The sequence below is a fragment of the Phyllobates terribilis genome, unplaced genomic scaffold (assembly GCF_046119375.1).
Source record: "Phyllobates terribilis strain yellow unplaced genomic scaffold, ASM4611937v1 Scaffold_2__4_contigs__length_985480577, whole genome shotgun sequence".
In the NCBI taxonomy this organism is placed as follows: Eukaryota; Metazoa; Chordata; class Amphibia; order Anura; family Dendrobatidae; genus Phyllobates; species Phyllobates terribilis.
Genome location: NW_027362762.1, coordinates 331,027,888 through 331,054,286, shown reverse-complemented (window position 1 = coordinate 331,054,286; position 26,399 = coordinate 331,027,888). Strand labels below are relative to the sequence as shown.

The 26,399-nt window shown below is 40.9% G+C and overlaps 1 protein-coding gene across 3 annotated transcripts in view; it reads right to left on the bottom strand.

The window, feature by feature from the left end:
* HERC2 (HECT and RLD domain containing E3 ubiquitin protein ligase 2) overlaps positions 1–26,399 on the bottom strand; it is a 164,430-nt gene that overhangs the window by 83,713 nt on the left and 54,318 nt on the right. For all 3 annotated transcript variants that reach the window (XM_073664526.1, XM_073664527.1, XM_073664528.1), the window contains exons 21-51: positions 24,251–24,435; positions 24,013–24,168; positions 23,739–23,924; positions 23,431–23,601; positions 22,027–22,130; positions 20,953–21,103; positions 20,013–20,227; positions 19,136–19,268; positions 18,573–18,700; positions 18,290–18,485; positions 16,735–16,871; positions 16,171–16,344; positions 14,646–14,782; positions 14,413–14,564; positions 14,140–14,331; positions 13,451–13,638; positions 12,861–13,053; positions 12,582–12,764; positions 12,298–12,482; positions 11,864–12,011; positions 11,583–11,779; positions 9,495–9,728; positions 9,227–9,365; positions 8,641–8,784; positions 7,039–7,181; positions 6,681–6,951; positions 4,251–4,390; positions 3,991–4,089; positions 3,697–3,865; positions 3,484–3,609; positions 897–1,005 (exon numbers count right to left, since the gene is read on the bottom strand). In XM_073664526.1, coding sequence (XP_073520627.1) covers positions 897–1,005; positions 3,484–3,609; positions 3,697–3,865; positions 3,991–4,089; positions 4,251–4,390; positions 6,681–6,951; positions 7,039–7,181; positions 8,641–8,784; positions 9,227–9,365; positions 9,495–9,728; positions 11,583–11,779; positions 11,864–12,011; positions 12,298–12,482; positions 12,582–12,764; positions 12,861–13,053; positions 13,451–13,638; positions 14,140–14,331; positions 14,413–14,564; positions 14,646–14,782; positions 16,171–16,344; positions 16,735–16,871; positions 18,290–18,485; positions 18,573–18,700; positions 19,136–19,268; positions 20,013–20,227; positions 20,953–21,103; positions 22,027–22,130; positions 23,431–23,601; positions 23,739–23,924; positions 24,013–24,168; positions 24,251–24,435 — 5,085 coding nt within the window. The remainder of the gene's footprint in view (positions 1–896; positions 1,006–3,483; positions 3,610–3,696; positions 3,866–3,990; positions 4,090–4,250; positions 4,391–6,680; positions 6,952–7,038; positions 7,182–8,640; positions 8,785–9,226; positions 9,366–9,494; positions 9,729–11,582; positions 11,780–11,863; positions 12,012–12,297; positions 12,483–12,581; positions 12,765–12,860; positions 13,054–13,450; positions 13,639–14,139; positions 14,332–14,412; positions 14,565–14,645; positions 14,783–16,170; positions 16,345–16,734; positions 16,872–18,289; positions 18,486–18,572; positions 18,701–19,135; positions 19,269–20,012; positions 20,228–20,952; positions 21,104–22,026; positions 22,131–23,430; positions 23,602–23,738; positions 23,925–24,012; positions 24,169–24,250; positions 24,436–26,399) is intronic.

Sequence of the window (26,399 nt, the reverse complement as noted above, 5' to 3'; positions counted from 1 at the left end):
ACACACTTGGTCCCATGAGCCATTTCATTCTATAGCTGGACATCACAATATAAGGATTACACAGCCAATGTAAAATGGAATTCCAAAGTCAGTACACTAGCCTCAACAAGTGTAAGATTGATTTGTATTGAAAAAAAAATGGTGACAGATCCCTTTTAAATTTCTTTACTTTAGACTGCAAGCAAAGAAAAGGAGCACATAGCCATTAGGAGTTGTCTTTTTCCTTAAGAGCTTTATCTTATAAGCAACTTTCTAAGAAAGCAGAAAAGAGAGCCTGCTCCTTGTTACACCAATGACTTACAGGATATGATTTTTTCAAACTCTGCTATAAAGAAGGATGTTACAGGCGCCTGACTTTGCTTGAGACAGCACACAAAAGGTCAAGGGGAAAAGGAGTCTACTGAAGGGGATCACAGGAGTACAGTGCGCCTAATTCATTAAGCAGCACACGCCACTTAATTATTAGGCACATCTGTCACCCGGCATGCTGGGCTGCTGCCAGAAATCAGCGCCAGTCAGAGACTTAGCACACTTGAGTAAGTTATGCCATAAAATTCATGATGTTACGGAATTTTTAAGTGCGAGCGTAGCCATACCCCGCTCCACCCTTGCTACTGCCATACTGACATAGCTGCTTGAGACTGGTGTGTAACTGTCAAATGTCGCAATATTTTTGCACAACTTCTGAGCTGCGCAAAAACATTGTGATTTAAGGTGCTCTGTACCAAAATTCTGGGGTAAACACTTAAGTCAATTACCCCCACTATAAAAGGTTTTCATGGGGTGGTGGGGGAGTAGGTAAAATAATATATAGTGCATAAGGGCCATTCTGATCTTCTGCAATAAAAGACACAAATACGTGATGAGGCACCAAGAGAGGGGGGGAAGGCACTTACGTGACTCCAGGGTGGATGCTTGGTACCAATTCCATTTCAGACAACAGTCCAGTCCAGTGCGACTGCTGAGGGAAGTCCACAATCACATCTTTCCCATTGGCACTGAATGCTACCAGAGAGAAGAAGTAAAAATGAACCTCATGAGTATACAGATCTAACAAAGTAACAAACATGCTGCTCATTATTTACAAACATTTACCAGTAAAATACAAGATAATTGGAATATTTATGAAGTTTCACAAATCACCACCACTGAATAAAGGAGAAAAAACTGAATAACGATTAAGACCAAAAACATTTTAACTGAAGAGATTGATGTGGGGAGTTTGTTATAGTGATCACTGCGCTCAAAGAAGAAACAGTGCCAAGAATTACACCGCGTGCAGAATTATTAGGTAAATGAGTATTTTGATCACATGATACTTTTTATACATGTTGTCCTACTCCAAGATGCATAGGCTTGAGAGCCAACTACCAATTAAGTAAATCTGGTGATGTGCATCTCTGTAATGAGGAGGGGTGTTGTATATAAGGTGTGCTTAATTACTAGGCAACTTCCTTTCCTTTGGCAAAATGGGTCAGAAGAGAGATTTGACGGGCTCTGAAAAGTCCAAAATTGTGAGATGTCTTGCAGAGGGATGCAGCAGTCTTGAAATTTCCAAACTTTTGAAGCGTGATCACCGAACAATTAAGTGTTTCAAGCCAAATAGCCAACAGGGTCGCAAGAAGCGTGTTGGCCAAAAAAGGTGCAAAATAACTGCCCATGAATTGAGGAAAATGAAGTGTGAAGCTGCCAAGATGCCATTCGCCACCAGTTTTGCCATATTTCAGAGCTGCAACGTGACTGGAGTATCAAAAAGCACAAGGTGTGCGATATTCAGGGACATGGCCAAGGTAAGGAAGGCTGAAAAACGACCACCTTTGAACAAGAAACATAAGATAAAACATCAAGAATGGGCCAAGAAATGTCTGAAGACTGATTTTTCAAAGGTTTTATGGACTGATGAAATGAGAGTGGCTCTTGATGGGCCAGATGGATGGACCAGAGGCTGGATCAGTAAAGGGCAGAGAGCTCCACTCCGACTCAGACGCCAGCAAGGTGGAGGTGGGGTACTGGTATGGGCTGGTATCATCAAAGATGAACTTGTGGGACCTTTTCGGGTTGAGGATGGAGTGAAGTTCAACTCCCAAACCTACTGCCAGTTTCTGGAAGACAACTTCTTCAAGCAGTGGTACAGGAAGAAGTCGGTATCATTCAAGAAAAACATGATTTTCATGCAGGACAATGCTCCATCACATGCATCCAACTACTGCACAGCGTGGCTGGCCAGTAAAGGTCTAAAAGAAGAAAAAATAATGACAAGGCCCCCTTGTTCACCTGATCTGAACCCCATAGAGAACCTGTGGTCCATCATAAAATGTGAGATCTACAGAGAGGGAAAACAGTACACCTCTGGGAACAGTGTCTGGGAGGCTGTGGTGACTGCTGCACGCAAAGTGGATCAAAAACAGATCAAGCAACTGACCGAATCTATGGATGGAAGGCTGTTGAGTGTCATCATAAAGAAAGGTGGCTATACTGATCACTAATTTTTTTGGTTTTTGTTTTTGCATGTCAGAAATGTTTATTTCTAAATTTTGTGCACTGATATTGGTTTACCTGGTGAAAATAAACAAGTGAGATGGGATTATATTTGGTTTTTATTAAGTTGCCTAATAATTCTTCACAGTAATAGTTACCTGCACAAACAGATATCCTCCTTAGATAGCCAAATCTAAAGAAAAACCACTCCAACTTCCAAAAATATTAAGCTTGGATATTTATGAGTCTTTTCGGTTGATTGAGAACATAGTTGTTGATCAATAATAAAAATAATCCTCTAAAATACAACTTGCCTAATAATTCTGCACACAGTGTATTAAAGAAACAAAGAGCACAAGGCTTTCTGATCCGGTAACTTCTAACACATGTTCGGTCACTTCCAAATGATAGGACTTTGATGCCATATCCTTGAAATATACCATTAACATGAAGTATTTTGGGGGCTACGATCACATGCCCGGGAGTTATTTTAGTTTTTAGAGCATCTTTGAGATGACAAAAAAATCTCAAAAAAGGATCTATCTACTCATTTGAATAGGGACTAAAGTCCTGAAAGGTCTTCTGTTTAGCTGCATTAAAAACGCAATCATGGATTGCAGTCAAACAGATGGCAATAGGCACCAAAAAAAAAAAAAAACAGCAACTGGATGAGGTTTTTTTTTCCTACATTGAAGTCTACCAGTAACGGATCATAACGGATGATCACCCAATATAGCATCTGATAACGGACCCATCTTAGCATCGTCAATGTGCAGAACAGTAGGGTTGTTCACCTATTAGTAAACACTGATCCATTACCCATTGAACAAACTGATACTGTTTGTAATGGATCCAGTATTCTTTTACTACTGGATCCATTACAAACGGTTTACACCGGGATATGTGAACAGAGCCCTGCAGAAAAAAAATACAAAATTCATAGGCAACAACTGTAAGCAAAAACTAACGGCTTGATTTTAGTAATGCAGGAATAAGGTACTCTACCTTTAACGACACCCACACTCCTGTGAGTAACAGAACCCCATTTATATTTGGGTGTTGTAACCGAAGCCTTCACTCTCACTTTATCACCAATCTTGATGTGGGAATGGGAGCTTTGTGGAGGAAAACCTGCGGAGTATAAGAAAGTAGTGGTTACTTCTATCCCGTCTCCCATACACCAGCCTGCCATATACATAGAAAGGAAGGAAGACTGACCCAGAAGCTCCACATGGATATATCGCACCCAGTAGGTTCCACCTTTTTGCTGCCAGTCACATTGAACATTCAAGTCATGGAGCCCATCACGGTCTAACTTAATGACTTTCCCCACATCTCCTTCACAAACTTCTTCATATGTCCGACAACATCTCACCATCATGCCAACCTTAAAACATACACAGTATTACAGACCTGCAAACATCTCCTGTAATTACCAAATGTAAAAGAAGATCTGAATTTTTCATACCCAACCCTATAATTCCAAAAGAACCAAATATGGATGTAACCTACCTGAATGTTCTCCCTCACGTAGACGGCATAATCATCATTGCTTAAAAAGTCTGCTCTTTTCTTGTAAGTCTGACTCTCGGTCACAACTGCACCGTTAGACTGGAGGGGATAAAGGTAAAGAAGAAAAAAGTCAAGTATGTAACATATGGAAACAACTCAATGGCATAACCAACATCAAAAGGTAAGAAGTTACAAAATACCCAACTGACAAATACCAGGAAATGTATCCCTAATAATAAGGAGGCTTAGTCAATACTAACATCGGGATATGCAGCTTCTAGCTCCTCCACTTCTTCCACCACCTCTTCATCTGACTCTTCAGAGGCCGTTTCAAAATCGGACAGCTCGGTCACCTGGATGTCGGGGTGATCCAGCAACCATCCAACTAATGCCTCCACCCCTAAAATCAGAGGACCAAGTTAATACCACACAGTCTTTCTAACTTTGTCAGCCATCATATATTACCCTGGCACCTTGTTACCCCTATGGACATGTTGGAGGAGAAGGAGGTATGAGTCTTGTCTGGATAGTTCAATAGTTTGGACAGCAAATTTACATTGGAAAGCTGTCTAGTAACAAGAAAATACACTTCTATAAATCGCTCACAAGAAAAAAAAAAAAATCTTGAAATGTAAGAAAAAAAAAAACACAAGTATTCCTTTAATACAGGCGTCTCCACACTGCGACTCGAAAGCCACATGTGGCGGTCTGCCAGCTTGTGTGTTAGCACCAGGTCTAGCAAGCAGGTATGAAATATAAACAACCAACTTTGCATCTCAACCCTTATTAAAAATCCTCTCCATTCTCAAAAAATGAGGGATTTTCAGCCCCTTCCCGCCATAAAAAATTTTCATCTTTGCACTTTGGTGTCCTCCACTCCTCTTCCAAGAGCTGTTTTTTTGCCATGTAATCTGAGGACAGCATAACGTAGGGGTTAAATCACAGACTTCAATGATGTGTCACATGTAAGGCTGTGTGCTGCTTACTTAAACTGAAGGTTTTAAGGTTTTATCGCCTGGTGATCATCGTCGTCTGGACTACAGCAGCACTCCACACCCTCCTATGATCAGCAGCTCACTGTCTACAGCTTGTATACACAGAGCTTGATGTGGGCGGGGTTAGCTTTCTCAGCTCTGCTGCATCCTAAATATAAGAACTCTGTGGGAACAGCTGCACCCAGTAATCTAAGTGAAACATCTTTGGATTCAGGGTCTCTGCCTACATCACGCTGCTCTCAGATGAGATAGCAAAAGCCTGCCGACAGATTCCCTTTAACCATTTTATTTTTATGTTGGGATAGCAATATGAGGGTTTGTTTTTTGCAAAACGGGCTGTGGCTTTGAATGATGATATTCATTTTACCATACAATGTACTGGGGAAAAAATTCTAAGTGTGGGGGAAACCGTGAAAAAAAAAAATCTGCATTTGTTTTTACAGTGTTAATTGTACAGTGAAAATGACCTTACAACAGTTCAGTACAATTACGGCGACATCAAACTTGTACAGAGTTATTTATTTATTCAAATTATTTAAGTGGAGAATAAAAAGTTTAGAAATTTGTGATTGTAGATTGTGAGCCCTCGCGGGCAGGGTCCTCGCTCCTCCTGTACCAGTCGCTGTCACTTTCTGTTCAAGATTATTGTAATTGTTCTCGTATTATACCCCTTTTTCACATGTAAAGCGCCATGGAATAAATGGCGCTATAATAATAAATAATAATTAAAAAAAAATTGTCAGTGTTACTTTTTTTTTTTTTTTTAAATTTCTTAAACCTGCAACTTTTTTTTTTCCTGCTCATGGACATGTGATAGAGCTTTTTAAGTATGACCCTCCCACCTCCCCATGGTACTCCAATCATCTGGTTGCTTGCTCCATACAAGGCAATTCCGCTGTATTGCAGTATAAAAGGTAAAATCACGGCCTCCTTTGAAGCCCAGCCTCACACAATGGCAGCCACAGCGGGCCTCTGGCAGCCACAGCGGGCCTCTGGCAGCCACAGCAACCCCTCAGCAGCACGCAATCGCTACTGTTACATGCAGATACTGGCTGTAAAATACAGACGGCATCTGCTGGGCATGGGTGAACCTGAACCCACTCCACACTCCTGTGCCCAGCATGTGACATACATGTATGTCAAATATCAAAAAAGGGTTCCACGAACAGTTTACTCATTTACTCCTCCTTGTCTAGATTACCGGCAACCTTTGCAGTTCATCAAAGGTGGCCAGTAACCTAGTCTATTTGCTATACAATCTGCAAGCGCTGCTCTGGAGTTTTCCGGATCGCTGGATTTGGCCAGGTTTAGAGCCCTTGCACTCCCCTGATGCTTTCAGTATGGTGAGTTTCAGCCAGTGCCTCAACTTTGCGGCTGATCTGAACTATTAATAATCAAGAATGCCCACCCTCCCGGCAAGCAGGAAACCAGAAGGCAAAGGAGCAAGAATATTGAGGACAACCCTTAAAGGACATTATTATATATATATATATATATATATATATATATATATATATATATATATATATATATATATATATATATATATATATATATATATATATATATATATATATATATATATATATATATATATATTTTTTTTTTTTTTTTTTTTTTTTTTATATGGATGATTACAAGTAAAAAGAAGCCGTTCAATTGCAATCTTAGCCTAAGATGGATACGGCCATGTACCTGGAGAACTTGAAGCAGTTCCAGATGCACCTGACAGTGACTTGAGAGCAAACTCAATGTTTTTCCTTTGAAAGCCCATTTCCATCAGTTGTACAACAATTGGGACAGGTGGTATGGGAGATGGTTTCCGCTTTTTCACTTTTGCCGGGCAGATGTGCTGCACAGTCACAGGGGAAGAGACTTCACTTGAACTGCAGAAGTCATCAAAGAGAGGAGATGATGGATGTGTGGACTCCACTGCCAAGTACTGACAAACTGCCAGTGCTGCGGCCTGAAGAGGAGAAAATGCAAAGTCAGGACATAACTCAACACATAACATGATATTTCATGATGAAAATGCTAGAAATTAGGAATTTACCTCCAGCTCCTGCTTGTCAAATATCGCTTTCACTGGCGATGGCTGTGTGGCTGCAGTAAGTAACTGTTGTAACAATATCATCGGAGGCTGTGGTCCCTCTGGAGACATATCTGCAAAGTCTGGAGAGGCTGCAGCACCTTCATCTTGAAGGAAAAATATATTTTAAAAAAGTTTAGATACTCCTCGCATGAAGGATAAAAATGTAAGCATACGACTGTCCATAAGCCATCAATAAATAAATGCTTAAAAATTAGTTAAATTTATATAGCGCCAATATATTCTGCAGCATTTTACAATTAAGCAGGGACGTGTACAAACAATAAAGACATTACAAAGTAACACAGTTCACCAGTTACAGTTCCAACAAAGCCAGGTTGTATTGCCAAGGCCTATAATGCTGCTTTAATGGGTAACACAGATGAAGATACTGGGAAATTGGTGCATTTGCCCACAATAATCAATTCTAAACCTGCTCTTAATTGGCAGATGCTCAAATTAAAACCCCATTGATTGTTTGGGGGGGACTGCTACACCTTTCTTTAGCACTACTTTTAAAGTATTACTCCAGCTATGTTTTTGCACCTATACTGGTAACTCACCAGCAATATTCTTGCTAAACAATCAGTTTTTCCCCGCTCAGTTGCATACATACATTTTGAACCTTTAATTTTAGGTGTGTTATATGATCTCCAGTCTGATTTCCAGCCCCATAAACGCTTTCCTGTATAGAAAGGTGGTCAGTCTCTGACTTATAAGAACCTGCGGGTTGATAACTTATCAAATTCCTCCTTGCAGCTCATCTACCCCCCTCTTTACATAGCACTGCTATCTTGTTCCGTGTCCACCCATTTAAAAAAAAATAATATATTATATATATATTAGTAATTAGGTCAGTTCATACAAAGATAAGTTATTAAACTGCTCTGAATTATACTGTCTATATGATTTGTGCATGCTTTAAGTAAAATCTCCAGTGTTAACTATAACATGTAGATTCACACTGGCCTACCTGCCTCCTGCTTGCAAAAGCTTACAGGTAGAAACCCATCACAAGCAGGTGGCATGAGAGACTGGGTGCAACTGCATCACATAGAATACACAGATTCTATAGTGTGAGTTAGGGGATAGTAGTTTTAGGTCTATGATCTAACTCTCGCTATCATCAGAAATAAGCAAAACTGAAGTGATGAGACTGTCTCCTGTGCACATCTAGAGACATCTGGAAAAACAAAGTCTTTATTAAGGGAACCATATGAGAGAGACAGAAGGAACCTGATTTGTATGACATAATGAACTAGCACATTAACTAAAACAGGTATAAAAAATGTTTCTAGATTTTATTTAATAAGTCTATGTTGCACTAAACAGGCCAAAATATTGTTGGCAACTTGGCGTACTGCTTTAAAAAAATCCCCATAATCTTGTAATAATGCTTAGTTACTACTCACTTTATTCATATAGACTGCAAAAAAAACTATATAACACATCAGGAGACTACGTAAACGTCTAATTATAAACTAAATTGATATGATGCACTGTCCAAACTGCTATATGCAGTGCTTTAAAGTAAAACATTTTGTGGGAAAGTATAGGTGACCATACCAGCTGGAATTAGTCCGGCTTCCTGTACTGATGGCTGAGATAAGATCTGCCTCAGTCGGTCTTGATGAGATAGAAGGGCCCAACCAGCCTTCAGTATGTAAAGCTTCAGCTGCTGACACCTCAACCGGTCCAGATCAACTTGGTCTGTAAAAGAATGAATTAAAAGGCGCAATAAGCGGAGGCATTACAGAGCTGCTGAGATGACTTCTTACAAGTAGTAAACAGAATAGGATGCTATTTGTAGCTCAAAGCTGAGCGGAGCTTGATTATAATGTCTTTCCCTGGAAGGAGACAATCAATTTAATCCTCTCCCCATGCTGTCAAAGCTTCCTTTTATCGACAGGATAATCATTTTCAATCACAATAATCACTCCTAAAGTTCCAAGGCACGCTGCATTTTCCTAACAAGTAGCCGAGGTCATAAAGGCAGCATTTCAAAGATGGTGCATACGAGCAGAACAGGGGGTAAATGGTTCATCACTTTTCTATAATGATGTGGACCATGCTGCGATTTACCGGCACTACAAAATTATACTACTTAGGGCTATCCATTCTGCCATAGATGCAGAATGCAAGTGGACTTTACCTGCGAGCCCCTGACTGGGAGACTTCTTCATCCTGTGCTTTTCCAGCTTGCACCCCGCCAGGTTTACCAGCTGTGCCCAGACAGACAGCATTGGATCAGCAAAAGGCAAGTTGTTCACACAAAATGGCACCACAGGCAGCTAGAAGATTAAAACAAAAGTGAAATGCAGGAACAAAACATGTGCATTATATTACACAAGGAGAAGACAGAACAAGACCCACGCAGGAAAATACAACGTCACTTTCACAACAGGAATAACTCCACTTACTGGGTGAAGGTGGTTTAAAGGGCAAATATGGCTGGTGCGCGCGTCATGGAACTGGACTGTGATTTTTCCCTTTGGAGTGATTCGCGTCACAGTACCCTCTCCAAACTCATCATGTAACACCTGTCCCCCGAGACGTAAACGACTGTCTATGCCACCGATCACAGCCAGAACGGCCATCAGGCTACGAACTTCAGGGTTTTCCGAGTCTGGGAAGTAATCCTCCAACACGGCATGCTAAAAGCGGCAGATAGAAAGAGATGGTCACATAGGCAAGAAACCATACTTCTAGGACATGAATTCACATCCAGTGAAAGAAAGCATTATTCACTTCTGCTCATACACAGAATTTAGGGCGATCTTGTGAAGAAATGGAGCTTTGTACATCTGGGACCAAGATTATCTCACAGTGACGGAAAGTCTGCACCATTATAGGTTTTAACAATGGCAGTAAATTGCAACAATGCGGCATAAAAATACACAACATTGTACAATTTTGTACTTACCATGCAATGTGCATTAAAGAGATAATTTAGAATTAGTACTTTTTTATTATATTGGATGCATTTTTTTGTATTTATTGTAGATAAAATGGTGTTCTCACTATTTGGGTGTCCCTCTATCGATAGCTCCAGCAGAACATACATGACCACAATACCCCGCCCTTCAGCAAGGACAGCTGATGCCTTAGGGGCTTCAGAAGCCAGACCACCTTAAGAAGAGGTTGCCACGGTTAGGCAATATAATTAATCAAAGACGCATAAAACCTGAACGTATCTAAATAGCACTCGGCAGTTCTTTTGCTTATCATTCCTGACTGCTGCGGGCTTAAATGTGAACCCCCTTTTAACTTCAATTAGGCATAGAGAGTACAAAACCTGAACTTTTCTGGAGGGTTCAGTCTTATTAGCAGGACCCAATATTGTTGTGAACATAGCGTTACTGCTGGGTAGACATCTTGTTCTTTTGCTGCGTTTTTTCCTGCAGGCAAAACCTGCGCTCTTGGCAGTAAGGAAGCTGCTTACAAGAAGCAGGTTTTGCTGCATTTTTAGGATCCCAAAGTTGAGCTTTGCTTCCACCATAGGAGAATGAACACAGGTCACCAGGCAAGACCTTTGTGAAACCATAAAACCACTTTTGGAAAAAAGGAAATTTGATCAAATTATTTAGAGAAAAAAGATTTTTTTTAAGTCTGAAAAAACAGTGACTATTCTGAACAAAAGTTCATGAAAAAAAAAACAATTACAAATGGTAGGTGCATTGCTCTGGAATAGTTTTGCCAGAGAATTGATTTTGTAGGACACAAGTTTACTTTCACACTTTGGTCAGGCAAGGTTTACTTTATACATATCACTAATTTAATTATACTGTACTAATACTAACTGCCATCTCAGGTGACCATACCAAGACATTAGGTTTTTAAACTTGGGAAGATCACAAATATAAATGGGTTTCACATGCTGTACCTGCGTTTTTTCACTTACCCATTGCTTCCTATGGGTGAGAAAGTGTTGCAAAAATGATGAAAAATCGCTGAAAGAAGTGACATGCTGCAGTTTGCAAAAAGCTTTGCTGGTCCTGTAAGACGCAGCTTAAAATTTGCATAAAAAAAACGCTGCAAAAACGAAAGTGTGAACAATAGCCTAAGGCAGCCAAACAGAGTTTGGCTGCTAGTCTATAGGGTTAATATATAACGCCATACAGTCATGCATTCTATTGTCAGTTTTTTATTATTTATTTTCTTACAAAAGATAGCACAGAAGGATTGTGTTTTCTTTTTAAGCATTTTTGATACATTTTATTTTTTTATGCATTTCTGATACATCTCCATGAATAAGATGAAATGTGCATTTATTGCATTTATTTTATTGCATTTGCATATAAAACAAAAATCAGATCATGCTAAGAGGAATCATTTCATGAAATTATTTATAAATATAATTAGTCAGGTATTACTCTGTCTGTTCATAGGAACATTATATGAAAATGCAAAATTTCTAGTGTTTGTATCTTGCTATGAAAGAGTCTGTACGCCAATTGTGCTGTAAGGTTACAATATACTTACTGTGATTAAAATGGATTTGTACTTACAGCATCAATGCGCTTTCCCTCAAAAATGGTAGAGACAGAGCTGAGCTGAGCATTGATGTACTTGTTTATGAGGCCATTCCACTGATTCAGCGAATGAAGAGTACGAAGTAACGCCACAATCTCCTCTGCCAACGTGCTGCTGTGAGTCGCAGTCAAGGACGCCTGGGGCCGAGTTTTTCGTCTTCGGAGGGTGGATTCTATGAAGAAACAGAAGAAGATCAGCGCTTTCAGAACGATAAAACAAGGTAAGGAGTAACGCGATAGCGCAGCTCTGCGCTTACCTCTAAGAAGAGGGATGTCCGAAGAGCAGGTAGTCAGGAGGCTTCCCAGAAAGCAGAAAAGCTTCTCAACAAGAAGCTTCATGTCCATTGACCTTTCATTCTTGTCCCATGAAGGGAGGACTGCTTGCAATAATCGAATAGCAAGAATCTGAAATAGGTAATGGGAGAAAATAGATAAAACTAGTGTGTATATATATATCTATCTATCTAAACACCGTGGCTCTGTGGTTACAGTGGTTAGATATAAGAATGTGGTCTCCTTTGTCCAAGTGCTGTGCCATCTATGTGGCTGCAGGAGATACAACTTCCTGGAAGTGGCTTTCCCCAGTAAAGTCAACTGTTTAGGGAGCGAGAGGGTCCTGGAATGATCAATACCATGTAAGAGTTATTTATTAAAAAAAAAAAAAAAAAAAAAAAAAGGTAGCCCAGGATACCTGACGCTGTAATGAAGCTGCCGTAAAAGACTCTGGACCTTCAACAATTTTCATTAGTAGCGCAATCCACTGTGACATACTCAAGGTACTACACATCTGTGGCATGAGAGCGATGCTACGAATAAATCCCAGTGTGCACCAGCTCTTATGCTGCTCCTTATATACCACTCTGTGTGAGGAAGAAGCTGAAAAAGACAGGCAGAGAATTATGCTAGGATGACATATGCTTCTTGGAGTTTATATATTATTTTTTTAACCATTCTGCAGTTGTAGGTTCTACCTACGCGTTTTATCCATAGTGCCACTCTCTACCAGCATACGTAGCAAGCCACAAAGAGTCCTGGTTGCTTCTGGTTGCATAATCTCTGCATTGACAGCGGCTGAGAGGCACAGATTTTGGAGAAAGTTTACGGTGCTCATCAGCATCATGGAGGTAGGGTGTAAATTCCTGTCCACCTGTTCTCCCTCTAAAAGATAGGAAAAGCCCAAAGAAACACTGATTAGATGAAAATATCAAAAACATTAAAACATATTACAGGTAGAAAAAAAATAGAAAAGTTCACCGGAGTCATCCTCAGTATCAGAGTCATCTGCCATGGGTTGAGAAGCTGGAGGGGGCTCCGTCAGTTTCAAGTCATATTTCCCTTCTTTTCCCATTCTGTAGGAATTTGTACTGCCTGTGTCCCACTGTACTCTGATCCAGCCATCTTCTCCTAGCTCTCCGATGACACGACCAAGTCCCGGAGGAGGACCATCCTTGAACAATAGGCATGTTTATACATTTTAAGATTTTTTCCAGAAATGAATGCTAACTAGAACAGTAAGTGGACATATTAGGCGTCGGAGATGGTTTAGTGACTCCTGCATTGAGCAGGGCGTTGGACACGATGACCATGGAGGTCCCTTCCAACTCTAACATTCTATGATATCCATTGTGGGAATTTATGCTACAGATTCTCTGCATAGCATCTTCAAAATATCCCATCTATAATGCAGGTATTGTGATACAATGAGGAATATCTATCTGGAAAATCTGCTGCTTAGTGGTTTTATGGTTAGACAGCTGTGATAAATACTGCAAAATTATACATTCTTTAAAATGTTAAATGAGAATTAAATTTTGGGTTGCCTGGCAAATGGAAAAATTGCATACCTGGTCTCCCCATTTCCAGTCTACTCCCCTCATCACTCTCGTCCCAAACTTCATCATAGCCGCAAGTTCTGGTCCAGAGGCGGGTATCTGAACTGGTGCCGCTTCCTTTCTTGACTCCTCCAAAACAGTGGCAGAGGCACCTAACAAGCTTGTACTAGAGTCTTCTTCACAGTTGTCAGAACTAGGACCTGGACAAAAAAAAAAAAAAAAAAGTGAGCTATTCTATACAGAGGCCCTGCTCGTCAACAATTGTGAAGATCCTCCAAACCCTTAAGATCTTGTGCACATGGGACTTATTTGCGGCAAAATGGCATTTCTAGATGATGAGTTTGCTGTGTATTATTGCATCAGTGTAGTTGATAACATTTTATGAAGTTTGGCACCTCAATATGTCAAATTTATGCTGCGGAGGAAGATCGTGAATGCCACAGCGATATTTGCACAATTAAGTGCTGACATTGCCACTTAATTTGCTGAGGAAATTCTGTATCAAATACGTCTCATGTGAACATACCCTTGTGATTAAAAATAATGCAAAAAATCCAAGCATACTACACTAAAGCTTTTTGAATGCCCTTCTTGTTTCCCAGTTCTATCTAGTATAGGTTATTTTTCTACATTACAAAATTATATAATATAGATAATATTCTGCTGCAAAAAAAAGAAATAAATAAAATCTGCATTCATACCAATTAGCCGGATCATGGTTTGAGTCAAAGCCAGCATGCCAGAATTGACTAGCAAGTTAAGGCTGTTTGCGCCATGCTGACGTGTCAGCACGTTAAGCATAACCAACAGGAATCGGGCTTGTGGAATGGTCCCCAGGCTTGGTCCACAGGGATTCTCATTGGTGATGGTCTGCAGAGGAACAGGCTGGATACCTACAATAGCATCAACAATTAGGATCCAGCAAGAACCATATAAACATAACGCAGAATTTACTAGAACACAAATACACTTACCCATATCTTTAAATCTACTAGTAGCATCAAGTAGTATATTTCTTATATTCTGTATGGCCCAGGCGTAAAGCTTTCCATAGGTCACCTCGAGCAGCATACGATTAAAGGGTGGAATGAGGTCAACATCCTTCAAACAGTCTGTGAGAGGTTCACTGTAATATAAGGAAAAGCTAAAATATCGAAACCGCACACAATAACTGCAGCAAAGCAAAAAACAAACCATTAAAAGATACCTTAAATTGGTTCCTTCAGGGACAAGTCGCTGCCAGCCGCAAAACATTGCATATTGGACAGACGGAAGTAAGAAGCTTTTTGCAGCCAATTTAAGCATGGTGTCGATACCTTCTAGACGAACCTCTGCTCTTTCCAGCTGCAAAAAAATGAGGACTATTATGTTTGAGACCATTCGATATCATCCGTCGGATATGTCCACAAGGCGCAATTCTATTGCAAACCAGCAGCAGAAAAGCATAATAAAAATATGCAATATACACAGCAACTAAACATTGAAATTATAACATCAAGAATGAAAAGTTGAGGACAAATGGAAATCACAGGATTGATAGACAAGTTAATGATATGTAAATGTTGAAAAATGGAAATAACATTTTCAAAACATTTCAATTTATTGATCATCAAGTATGAGCACCACATGCAGTAATACCAGTAATACCCGTATTTAACAGTCTTGTCATGTTATCAATGAGGTTATTAATGGTTGTCTGAGAAATGTTCTGCCATGCTGAATGCACTTGGGCACACAAATCAGCAAGATCCACTGCTGGCAGATCCCTTTGCAATAGCTGATCAAGGACGTCCCAAATGTGCTCAATGGGAAACCAGTCCAGAAATGCTGCAGGCCATGATTGTGTGTTCAGGCCATACAGGCTGCACACTGTAACACGAGCAACATGCAGCATGGCGTTGTAGTTTTGAAAAAAAGGCTCCTCTTGGGAGAAAAGTGCGTACCACTGGTCCCACGACCAAATCAATGTAACACAAAGCTGCAAGTGTACCTGAAATGAACACTAGAGGTTCTGGCTACCGTTCGATTTGCCACCCCACACTATAATCCCTCAAGTACGACCGATGTGGCAATGCCTCTTCATGGCATTGCCCACGTGGTCTCCAGAGTCATCTCTGGCTATCATTGCATTCAAGACAAAAGCGAGACTCGTGTCTGAAGAGAAGAGACCTCCATTCGAGTCTTGCTCTGCACCATGATAGCCTTTGAGAGTGGTGGTGTGACGTCAATGGAACATCTGTAGCTCAGCTTCTGGCTCTTAGCCCAACGTCTTGTAAACACTTTCCAACGATTTGTATATACACAGTGTGATGTCTAACTTCACTTGCAGCACAGAATGGATCAATCATGGATCCAGTGGTATGACTATTTCTCCAAGGAGTACCAGGTGCTGTTTTCAACACAACATGTAAGGCTGCATGTTGCTCGTGCTACTGTGAGTAGCCTAAATGTGCTTCCATGGCCTCCTGCATCTCCGGACTTGTCTCCCATCGAAGACATCTGGAATGTCATTGGTTGGCAACTGCAAAAGGAGCTGCCAGCAGTGGATCTTGGTGATTTGCATGCCCAAGTGAATTCAGCATGGAAGAACATTCCTCAACAACCGTTAATAACCTCATTGATAGCATGTGTAATAAAAGGTGAAGGTATGAGGATCTAATCGGTAAACAAGTTGTGTTTAAAGTATAGAACATAAGAAATCTGTACAGATCGGAGCCAGAGACATAACTCACCTGTTTTAGAAGACATTTCCTCATTTTTTCTACATCAACAGGTTCCTCCTTCAAGGCAAACTCCATGACGGTGCTCAGCAAGGCAGACTGTGGGTATGTACCCTGGACGCTGTGCTTGAGCCACTTGTATTTATGGACTCTAGTAACAGAGCTCAAAATTGGCTGCCATTTATCCTATTTACAAAAAAGGGAAATGCACAAAAAGTAGGTAACCAAAATGTATTTAATGCCGAAATCAATTAACTAATTCTGAGCTGGTACTACAGGACCGTTGACAGAAAAAAAAAAAATATTAAAAATATTACTAATCCTAAAATAAGTATATGGCCTCATTCATAAAAAGGAGCTCAATTTTTTTTTATAATATATATATATATATATATATATATATATATATATATATATAAAATAAATAAATAAATAAATTACACCCTTATGACAATGTGGTTGGAGTCTTACTTATATTTATAGTGTATAGTTTAAGATATGAACCTGAACATACAGAAAGCGGATACGAGTAATGGGAAATCCCAGACGAGATGCACATGCTATATACACACACACCTTAGGAGACTTTAGTGATGGGGGCTTCTTATCCACCGATAACGGACTAGATGGCACAACAAATGACTCTTCTTGTTCCCCTTCTTCATTACCAATTTTAGTATCGTCTACATCAGCAGATTCAGATTTTTTGGGTACTAGAGAAGACATGGTTTATGGATATAAGTACGAGCAGAGATCTTTCTGAGAATCTGCCTCCAAAGCATATTTTAAAATGATATGGGGAGTTACCAGTATGAGACATGTAATGACTGACAGTCTACAGTGACGCCAAAAAAAAATCTTTACAAGTTCAATGAAACCACAAAATCTTAATATTCAAATGGATTCAAGTGTTTTATTGTGGATATTTTATTACAATTAGTATTTGGTCATGTCACCCTTACATTTTATCACCATCTGCAGTCATTTAGGCATGGATTTAGCAAGGCTGGCTAAGTATGTGAAGTCCATGTTTACCCACAGTGTCTTCAGCACCTCCTTTAGATTGTTGATGCTGCTGGGTCGACGCACAACCTTTGAACCTCCCCTGACCAGGCTGAAAGTGCTCTCATCACTAAACATCACTTTCTTCCACTCTTCAGATGTCCAATCTTGATATTTCTTACAAAAGGCAAGCCTTTTCTTCATTGCTGCTGTGAGCAGGGGCTTCTTTGCGGCACGGCAACTTGGTAGACCCAGGTCCTTCTGCAGGCGGTGATGAATTGTCCTAGTTTCGATGTTCTGGAGGAGCATAGGGTACTTGTTTTTTAGTTCAATGGCAGTTATAGAAGGATGTGACATCACTTCACGCTTCAGAAGCTTATCAGTCCTTGGTGAAGTCTTCTTAGGTGCGCCAGAGCCTGACTTCCTCTGCGGTACCATCCCAGGAGGCAATGATGCCGCCGACCGCTTCAGTTGATAAATTGCTTCTCTTGACACTCCCAGATCTCTAGCTACAGCAATCACTGAATCCCCCTTCTCGAGCAGTCAAGGCATGGGATTTCTCTTCCATTTTAAGCTTCTTTCGACCCATTGTGGGAGATAATAAAAGACTGCCTAATAGCAAAACTGGCTGAGCTGCACATAACAACCAATCAGAGTGCAGCTTTCGCTTTACCAGAGAAGTGAAAACTGAGCGTTGATTGGTTGATATTTGCAACAAAGCCAGCTTTAATATTAGACAGTTTTTTATTATCTCCCCCATTGTGTACACTTTTTAAAAGTGAAATTATGATGTGGATTTTATATGTAAAGATTTTTTTTGCCGGCTCTGTACTCTCCTAAGCTACATATCTCACACTGGTAATGCTTTCTTTTATTTAAAATGATCTATGTCCGGCCAATAGATCTTAACAGCTCATTTACATATTAAGAAAAATGTGGATTTCTCTGGAATAAGATATTGGATCATAGATATCAAGATATCATTTTATTCAACTTTCTATGTCCCACATGATCGGGGAGTCTTTGTAAATACAAGTATTAGCAAATTCTATATATTTAAAACACAGAGATGAAGCTTTTGTGAAGTGGACAATCCCTTTATACCCCAAGATTCCTTCTACATTGATACCTTTCTTTTTCCTTTTTTCCCTGATGATCCTTTGAACTATTCTTTTCCACCTTGGGATGGAGCTGAGGAGCTTCAGCTTTGACACGATGGACAGGTCATTACACACGGCAGGACGAAGCTCATTAAACAAGAACCTGAGGCGTTCAATGACTGGAGCACACACTTCTTTGTAGGAGCGTCCTTGTTCTTGATGTGTCTGAAAAGTGGCAACAAAATGGAAAGTCATATGTGCTGGACCCTCTCCATATAACACATAATAGTGAACTGCATTGGGAAGACTAACCTTTATGAGGGAGCACTTTGCTTGGTATACAACCCGACACACGTCCACCACTGATTTGGGTAATGTTTTATGCTTTACTTGATCCAAGTTTAAAGCACCATGATGAACCATAGATAGTGCAATGTTACCTAAGCCAGGAGAAAAATCATATCATGGTTTGCAGCTCAACATTGGATTACATATCCAAAGGTCTATAGATACAAAACCAAGGTTTTTTTCTAAGAACAGGCCATGGATATCAGATCGGTGCAGGTCCAATTCTCTGCACCACTGCTGATCAGCTATAAGAGGCCACATCCCTGTCACAGCTTGGTACTGATAGTAGATATGTGGGCTGCTGCAGCTTCAGTAACTAAGCAGCAGTACCAGACACCTTCTCTACTACAAGTATGGAAATACGCCTGGAAAAAAGTGAAGGGGCTGCAACGAAATCAAGCGGATGATCGCCATAGGTGCCAAAAGCCCCACCACCACTGATCTGATATCGATGGCCTAACCAGGTTGAAAGCCTCCTTAATCAACTTTGTTTTTTTCTTTTACACCCACTCTAACATCCAGCATACCTAAATCTTCATGTTTCAATAGACAGCACAGCAGCAGACGGCCTACTTCTTCAACTGGATGTTCTGGAGGAAAGGTTATTGGTGTGGTCAAGTGACACTGTTTACAGTACCGCTCTATCTGACACAGAAAGTCCTAGGAATCAGAAGAAACATTATTGCGCTTGACATCAGCAAAAAAAGATTATATATTTCAGAAAAGCAAAAAATAAAATTGTGCAATCATAAAAATGCTTTGTTTCCCTAAACTTCTGCTTACAAGTAAAAGTCTCAAAGTAACCCTCTGATCACACCAACCATGGTACATCTCTATGGTGCAGATACCAGGTGTTCTCCTCACCTATTGCCAATCCTCTGTTCTGGACACCATCACAAGAAGGCTGCTGTGGCCTCAGTTCTTGCTATGGATGAGGTCAGAGTTGGTCTTATCGGAAAGTAACGGATAGTGAGAAGCGTGTCTTAAGGCCACTATACACATTAGGCAAATGTCGGCTGAACCCACCGATATCAACAGGTTCGGACGACGGTCTAATCTGTATGGGGACTACGGCCAACTGATGTCCAATTTCGGAATGCCTGATCCCACTGTTCTTCTGGAGATAAGCCACGGCCAACGTGTCAGTTGGCAGGTTTCTCATAGAGAATACAGAAGTACTCAGGCGAGAGAGGCATGTTAGCTGCACGTATACCCAGTATAGCCATATTTTTCGCTTTGACATAAGGGTTACTTCAGTTAATGCAATGAAAAATCCTGGAATTGTTTTTTTATATGTTTCAGTTCCATGTCCCTTTCAAGATCTTTGCTGGCCATCAGTGAACAGACGTATCAGTTTACTAATCCTAATACTTTACAAAAGCTGTTTAAACCAAACAATCGTACCTTGACGTTGTGATCCTGAGTATTGTTGTCGGCTATGGCTTGCAGGAAGGGCTGAGAATGATCACTCATTGACAGCCGGTGTCCGTACAATTTGGATTTGTTAGGGGTAGTATTGCCTGGGGAACTGCAATGGTCCTCATCTTTCTCCTCATTATAACTGTAATGAATCTGGCTGGTTTGGAGACCCCCCGAAAATATAGAGGATTTAAGCCACTCTGCGAACGAAAAAAAGGAAGTGTTATAACCACAAGTTTTGAAAAAAAACTTCTTAGCAATCCTCCATCGCTCCCGTGTCACTGGTCTCAGTTCCCCTACAACCCTTCGCTTTGTTAGCCTCAGCAATGATGAGCAGATAAAACATGTGACAGAGGCGGCAGCCACCACTGAGGTCACTGCTGCCAATGACTAACCCGTCATGTTCATACGCCACTGCTGAAGCATCGCAGGACTCTGGACATGGGGACACTGAAAGGACCAGGGGATTTGTAAGGCTATGTGCCCACGATCAGTCTATAGCAATGCTTTGGACGCAGCGTATTTTCGCTGCGTTCGATCACGCAGGTAACTCCACATGTGATCATTGAACAATGCGGAGTTACCGCACCCTATACAGTCTATTGTGGAAATTTTGCAACAGAAATTGACATACTGCGGATCTTAAAGCCGCGCCACTGGCGAGTTTACGCGGTGTCAAACAGAAGCACAGTGGGCATGGGAGTTCTGTAAATCCCATCTACTGTGGTTCTACTGTGCTACGCACCTTTTTGGACGCAGCGCAGGTGAGCGGTGTCCAAAATGCTGCAAATAATGGTCATAGGCACGTATAATTAGAGGAGGCTTACCTTGTTTGAAATCATTGGAAGCTTTGGTTGGACAACTCCTTTAGTTTTTACTTTCATAATATGTACTCATTCTTAACTTACTAATGCAATACACTTACTCGCACACTCGATTTCCACCGGAGATAAAGGTGTACTTAGGGACAAGTAAGAAGCATGAAGTCCTAGGAGAAGACCCAAGTTCCGCTCAGTGTCCACAAGCGGAGAAGAGAGACTGCTAAGATCTGGTGCTGTAATCACTTCTTGATCGGGCTATGGGAATAAAGAGAGAAAACCATTAAAGAGACAGAAGAAATGGTGCAATTCTACCAAGACACCCAATAAGAAAATGCTCTACTGGGTAAAACATTAAAAATGAATCTGTCAGCGGGGAAACAACAAAGAATTAAAAACAGGGAGGCTCTGATCACAAAGTCTGTGTGCTGGAAAGAAGTACATCTCTGTGTGTTCAGTCCCCAATATATGCCAACATGGCTCCCGTTCGGCTGCTTTATGCTTGAGGAACATTACACAATTAACTCTACATGTCTCAATACCGGTCTATGGAAAGGAGAAGCAGAAGGTAGACAACTAACTAGAGAGACACAGAGCAATAATCCCGGCTATATCTGGGGACTACAGTATAGTAGAGAAAAAATTTAAAGGGGTAATATAATAAAAAAAAATAAAAAAAACATGGCTGTATGAGACTGGAGACAGCACTACTCTCGTCTTTGGGCCGCGTCTGGTATTGCAAATGCAACTCATCCGTCCGCACACAATACCAACTGCAGACATTATAAAATCAGATCTTCATTAAGTAACAGGGCTGAGCAGCAACACCAGACATGGCCCATGTAGAAGGAGTGGAGAGGAGAAGTTACAAAGGCATAAAAGTCATTTAGAGCTTAAGCACTTAGAGGTTATCCAGCGCTATGACAGTGATGACCTAGCGTTAGGAGATTATCAGATCGGTGAAGGTCCAACACTGCTGATCAGCTGTCTATCATAATACCAGACAACCCCCTTTAAATGCTTAAAATGGTTTGAAACCAAAAATCAGATTACATTTAAAATGGTTGTGATATACTGTTTAGATGTTTATAATAAGTCCAGAGGAGGTCAAAGGCTAAGAAAATAATGAATGCATAAGTCGGAGTTAGAAGACCCTCATTACAATTTCTTCATTTGCTCACCTCCATGTAATGGCCCACGCAGAAGGCGTGCATGGATTCTCTGGTGTCATCAAACTGAAGAGCAGCCTCCAAAGCCACCACAGGGTCTTCACCAGCAAAGTGAGCTATGGAGAGGGCAGAAAGTGTTATTGTGGAAGGTGGAAGTTAGTGGGTTATCGACAAACTAGTCACACCTAAAGGATGGGGACCATCTAGGTCTTCATTACAAACCACACAGGATTTTTTTTTATATAGACACATACACACTATATATTTTACGATCTCCAAACTATTTAAGACTAATTAATTAACTTTTGCTTGTTTGTAGGATGCATTTCATTGTAAAGATATGATTAACATGTTAACTTTATCCCAATATGTATTCTATATTACCGTATGTTTATGCCAATACTAGGTATGGTTGGATGTTTTTTTTTTGTTTTTTTTTAACAATAAAAGCATTTTTTTTAAAGGGAACTTGTCACTTGATTCGGAGCATGTCCAAATATGTTCTTCTCTGAAATGCTCCCGTATTTCAGATGAAACAATTTCAAGAACTGTCTGGAGACTAGAGAGAGACTAGATTAGCCCAGCGCTGCCCCCAGCCAGTTACCATCTACACACGTGGGAGAGACCTCTCAATCACCTAAAGGAGGACTGGCATAAGCCAGCTGGGGGTGCCATCAGACTAGACTTGTGTCTGCCAATGGTCCAAGGCTATGATTCATGCTGCCTGAAGTTTGATAGGTATGAATCAAGCTACAGGTTCCCTTATAAAAAGTTGGCATAATTATATTTTTTTTGCTTATCTGATTATTTTTAAAGGATGTTAGATATTTTTAATGAGATGATTTTGTTATACATATTATGCCATTACAGGTGGTGATTGATTGTTTTCACTTTAAGCTACGCAATTGACTGTGTGATCCATATCAAATACTCAATGCCCGGTATTATTCACTATCAAAGTTTACTAATAGGCAACCCATTTGGACCCATTAGCTCTTAAAGGAAAAAAGTCAGCAGGTTAATGCTATTTAATCTAAGAGCAGTATGATGTAGGGGCAAAGACCTTGATTCCAGGGATGTGTCACTCACTGGACTGTTTTGCCATTTCAATAAAATCAGTGTTTTAATCAGCAGATCACTACAGGACTAGGTGTCTGGTGCCTCCTAGTCAACAGCTGTGTAATCCCACCCTCACTACTGATTGTCAGCTGTCAAAATACAGTGTACACACACAGCTGAAAATCAGTGGTGTGGGTGGAGCTGTACAGGGCTCAGCATTCTGAGCACTGCTATAGCGAGAGAAAACGGCAAAGAAGAGTGATTTTATCAAAAAAGCAACTTCCACTTGGTTACCCAAATCTCAATTTAGTATCATCAAAAGCAGAAAATATGCTTGAATGTAACAGAAAATCATACCAAGAATAGTATTTGCATGTAGGGACTGTGCTTGAAAGTCCTTGATGTCATAGACTTTCCCATCTATCACTGTCCAGAATCCACCATCTTTGTTGTGATTCTCCAAATCTGCTTTACGTATAAGTGTAACTTCCTCATTGTTCCTAGAGCTCTGACCACTAAAGAACGAGCCTTTTTAAAATAAAAGAAAAAATAAGTATATTTTCATTAAGTCAGAAAACAACATTACCTTCATAACTGTCACCAAGTAATATAGACTTGGAAAGATCAATCCAGAAGACATGCACATTAGCAAAAACACAACTTACTCATTATGCCAGGCCAGGCTAAATCTTCATTGTCATCCCGGTCTCTGCCAGGAGCGAGGTGGTTAAACCTATCTAGTGGCTCTAGAAGACTGGCCAGGAGAGGTATGGCGCCAGCCTCCTGCATCAGCCAAGCGTTTTTACAAAGCAGCAGTACTGCAGAGACCACCAGCTCGGGAAGGAGAACACCTAGTGGATGGAAAAGCGAAAGCTCAAAATTACTATCAGGACCAAAAGGATTTCTCTCGAGAAGGACTTTCAGCTCGAATACTTTTACCTGTAAGATCACCTGCCACAATGCGGGAAACCTCTGCAAAGTGCCTGTGAGAAGTGGCGGCAATGCTGGTGGCAACAGGAAGTATGTCTCCAATGTGTGTGCACAATAGAGCGGTATATTTCTTCAATAATGAGCCAACACCTAAAAGATCGGGAGCTAAATGACAAAAACACAATATAAGCAACAGGTCTCAAAAATCTGCTATTTGCATATGCAAAATGAAGGTGATCAGAAATACCATGGATGTTGGCAGAAAGGTCCACCATTGTGTCGGGATAAAGCTTGCTGACCAGTAATCTCTGAAAACGGAGCAACAGATCCATGGAGGCTGACCGCTCCTTACTGAAATGCTCCTGATCTAAACTGGACGAGATGCGTCGTGCCATATCTTTAAGCTTAGCGATGGTCTGAGATGCAATATTCCTGGAGACATCAAACAGAAGGTTTACAGCGATTACAAAGCATACACACACAAAAGAAAGCTTCAGCCAAAAGAAGAGGAGCAAACCTGGGATCAATATAATAAATTACTGCCCTGATTTCAGTATGTCCAGAACAGACTCTACATTGGAGGCCAAATTTGTATTTCTATGTGAAAAATTACAAGATGTGAGGAACTGAAATACTTTCCATCATACAGGATTTTAAAAGGAACCTGTCAGGTCCCCCGTGCCCCAAGAATCAGCAGCAGTAGCGTGTGCATATAAACACCCAGCCTAACAGTCCCTGTATTATATTACACAAACAGATCTTTAGAAAAAGTATTTCTGAAGTCAGTTCATGACATGTAAATGAGGGCTTTGACTAGTCGTGGGGGCGTTTGTGTCCCCAGACTAGTCGGCCCACTTAACATGTTATCACACCCCTGTGGGCATGATAACATCACTTACAAGCACGGCGTCATGGCAAGCGCTATACTTACCTTGTGCATGCGCACGGCTTCTTCCCCGCTCGTCGTTGATCCTCTGAAGGCGGGTGTACGCGTCCCGGCTTCAGAGAGGTGCACTGGACATGACCGGAAGTTCTGGTCACAGATGTGTACACCCGGCTTCAGAGGATCAATGACGAGAGGGGAAATAGCCACACGCATGTGTGAGGCAAGTATAGCGCTTGTAAGTCATGCTATGACGCCCACACAGGGGCTTAACAACATGCTAAGTGTGCAGATTAGTCTGAGGACACTAACGTCTCAAGAATAGTCAAAGCCCTCATTTACAGATCATAAAAGGACTTTAGAAATACTTTTTCTAAAGATCTGTTTATGTATGTAATGTAATACGGGGGACTGTTAGGCAGGGAATTTATATATGCACACGCAATTGGTACTGGCTAGGGGGGCACGGAGAACCTGACCGGTTCCCTTTAAATGGAATCTGTCAGCAGGTTTTTACTACCTCATCTGAGAGCAGCATGATGTAGGCAAAGAGACCCTGAATCCAACGATGTATCACTTAGATTACTGGGTGCAGCCGTTCTGACACAATTAGACTTTTTAAATTTAGCAATGCAGCAGAACTTACAAAGCTACCTCCGCCCACACCAGGCTCTGTATATACAATGTCTATAGACAGTGAGCTGCTTATCACAGGAGGGGGCGGAGTCAGACCAGGAGGCACACGTGCTGTAGTCTGGACAATGATAATCACTTGGTGATATAACCTTCAGGGTAAGTAAGCAACAAAACACAGTGAGACATGTGACACATCGTTGAATTCTGTGTTTTAGCCCCTTCCTCATGCGGTCCTCAGATTAAATAGCAAAAACCTGCTAACAGATTCCCTTTAAAGAGCACAGAGCCAATTTTACTTCTGGGACATTGCTATAACATTTTATTTCTCAGTGACCTTTTTAAAAAGAACATTTTATTAAATGTTTATCTTAATATGAAATCATTATAGAATATATCTTCTTGAAATTCTGCGTTGTGATGTTCCTCATGGAAATAAATTAAATAACAGTATGTTAGCAGCTGGGAGGAGTCCATACATAGTCTGAGCTCGTCCAATCAGCGCTGGCCATGTCAGGCTGTGGTGGGACACACCCCATTAAAAGTGGGATTTTTAAAAGGGAATCACAGGCAACAGCAGGAAACAGAAGAGGATGATGATCCGAAATGGTCATCTCACAGGTATTTACAAACAGACATCTCAGGAAAGCTGGCCGCTCCTCAATGGTTATGTGCCTTACAAGTTACATGAAATACCAACATCCTGCACTCAGTGTCTGTTATTGTCTGCAGCGCTGACGTCACATCAACAGAGCTGCAGCCAGTAACTGAGGTCAGTGGCTATGACCAAGTTGATGGCACAAGCCGGCCAGAGGTGCTGAGCTCACTGATTTACTGCAACGCTGCCAATGTGACGTCAGCACTGCAGACAAACACCGGG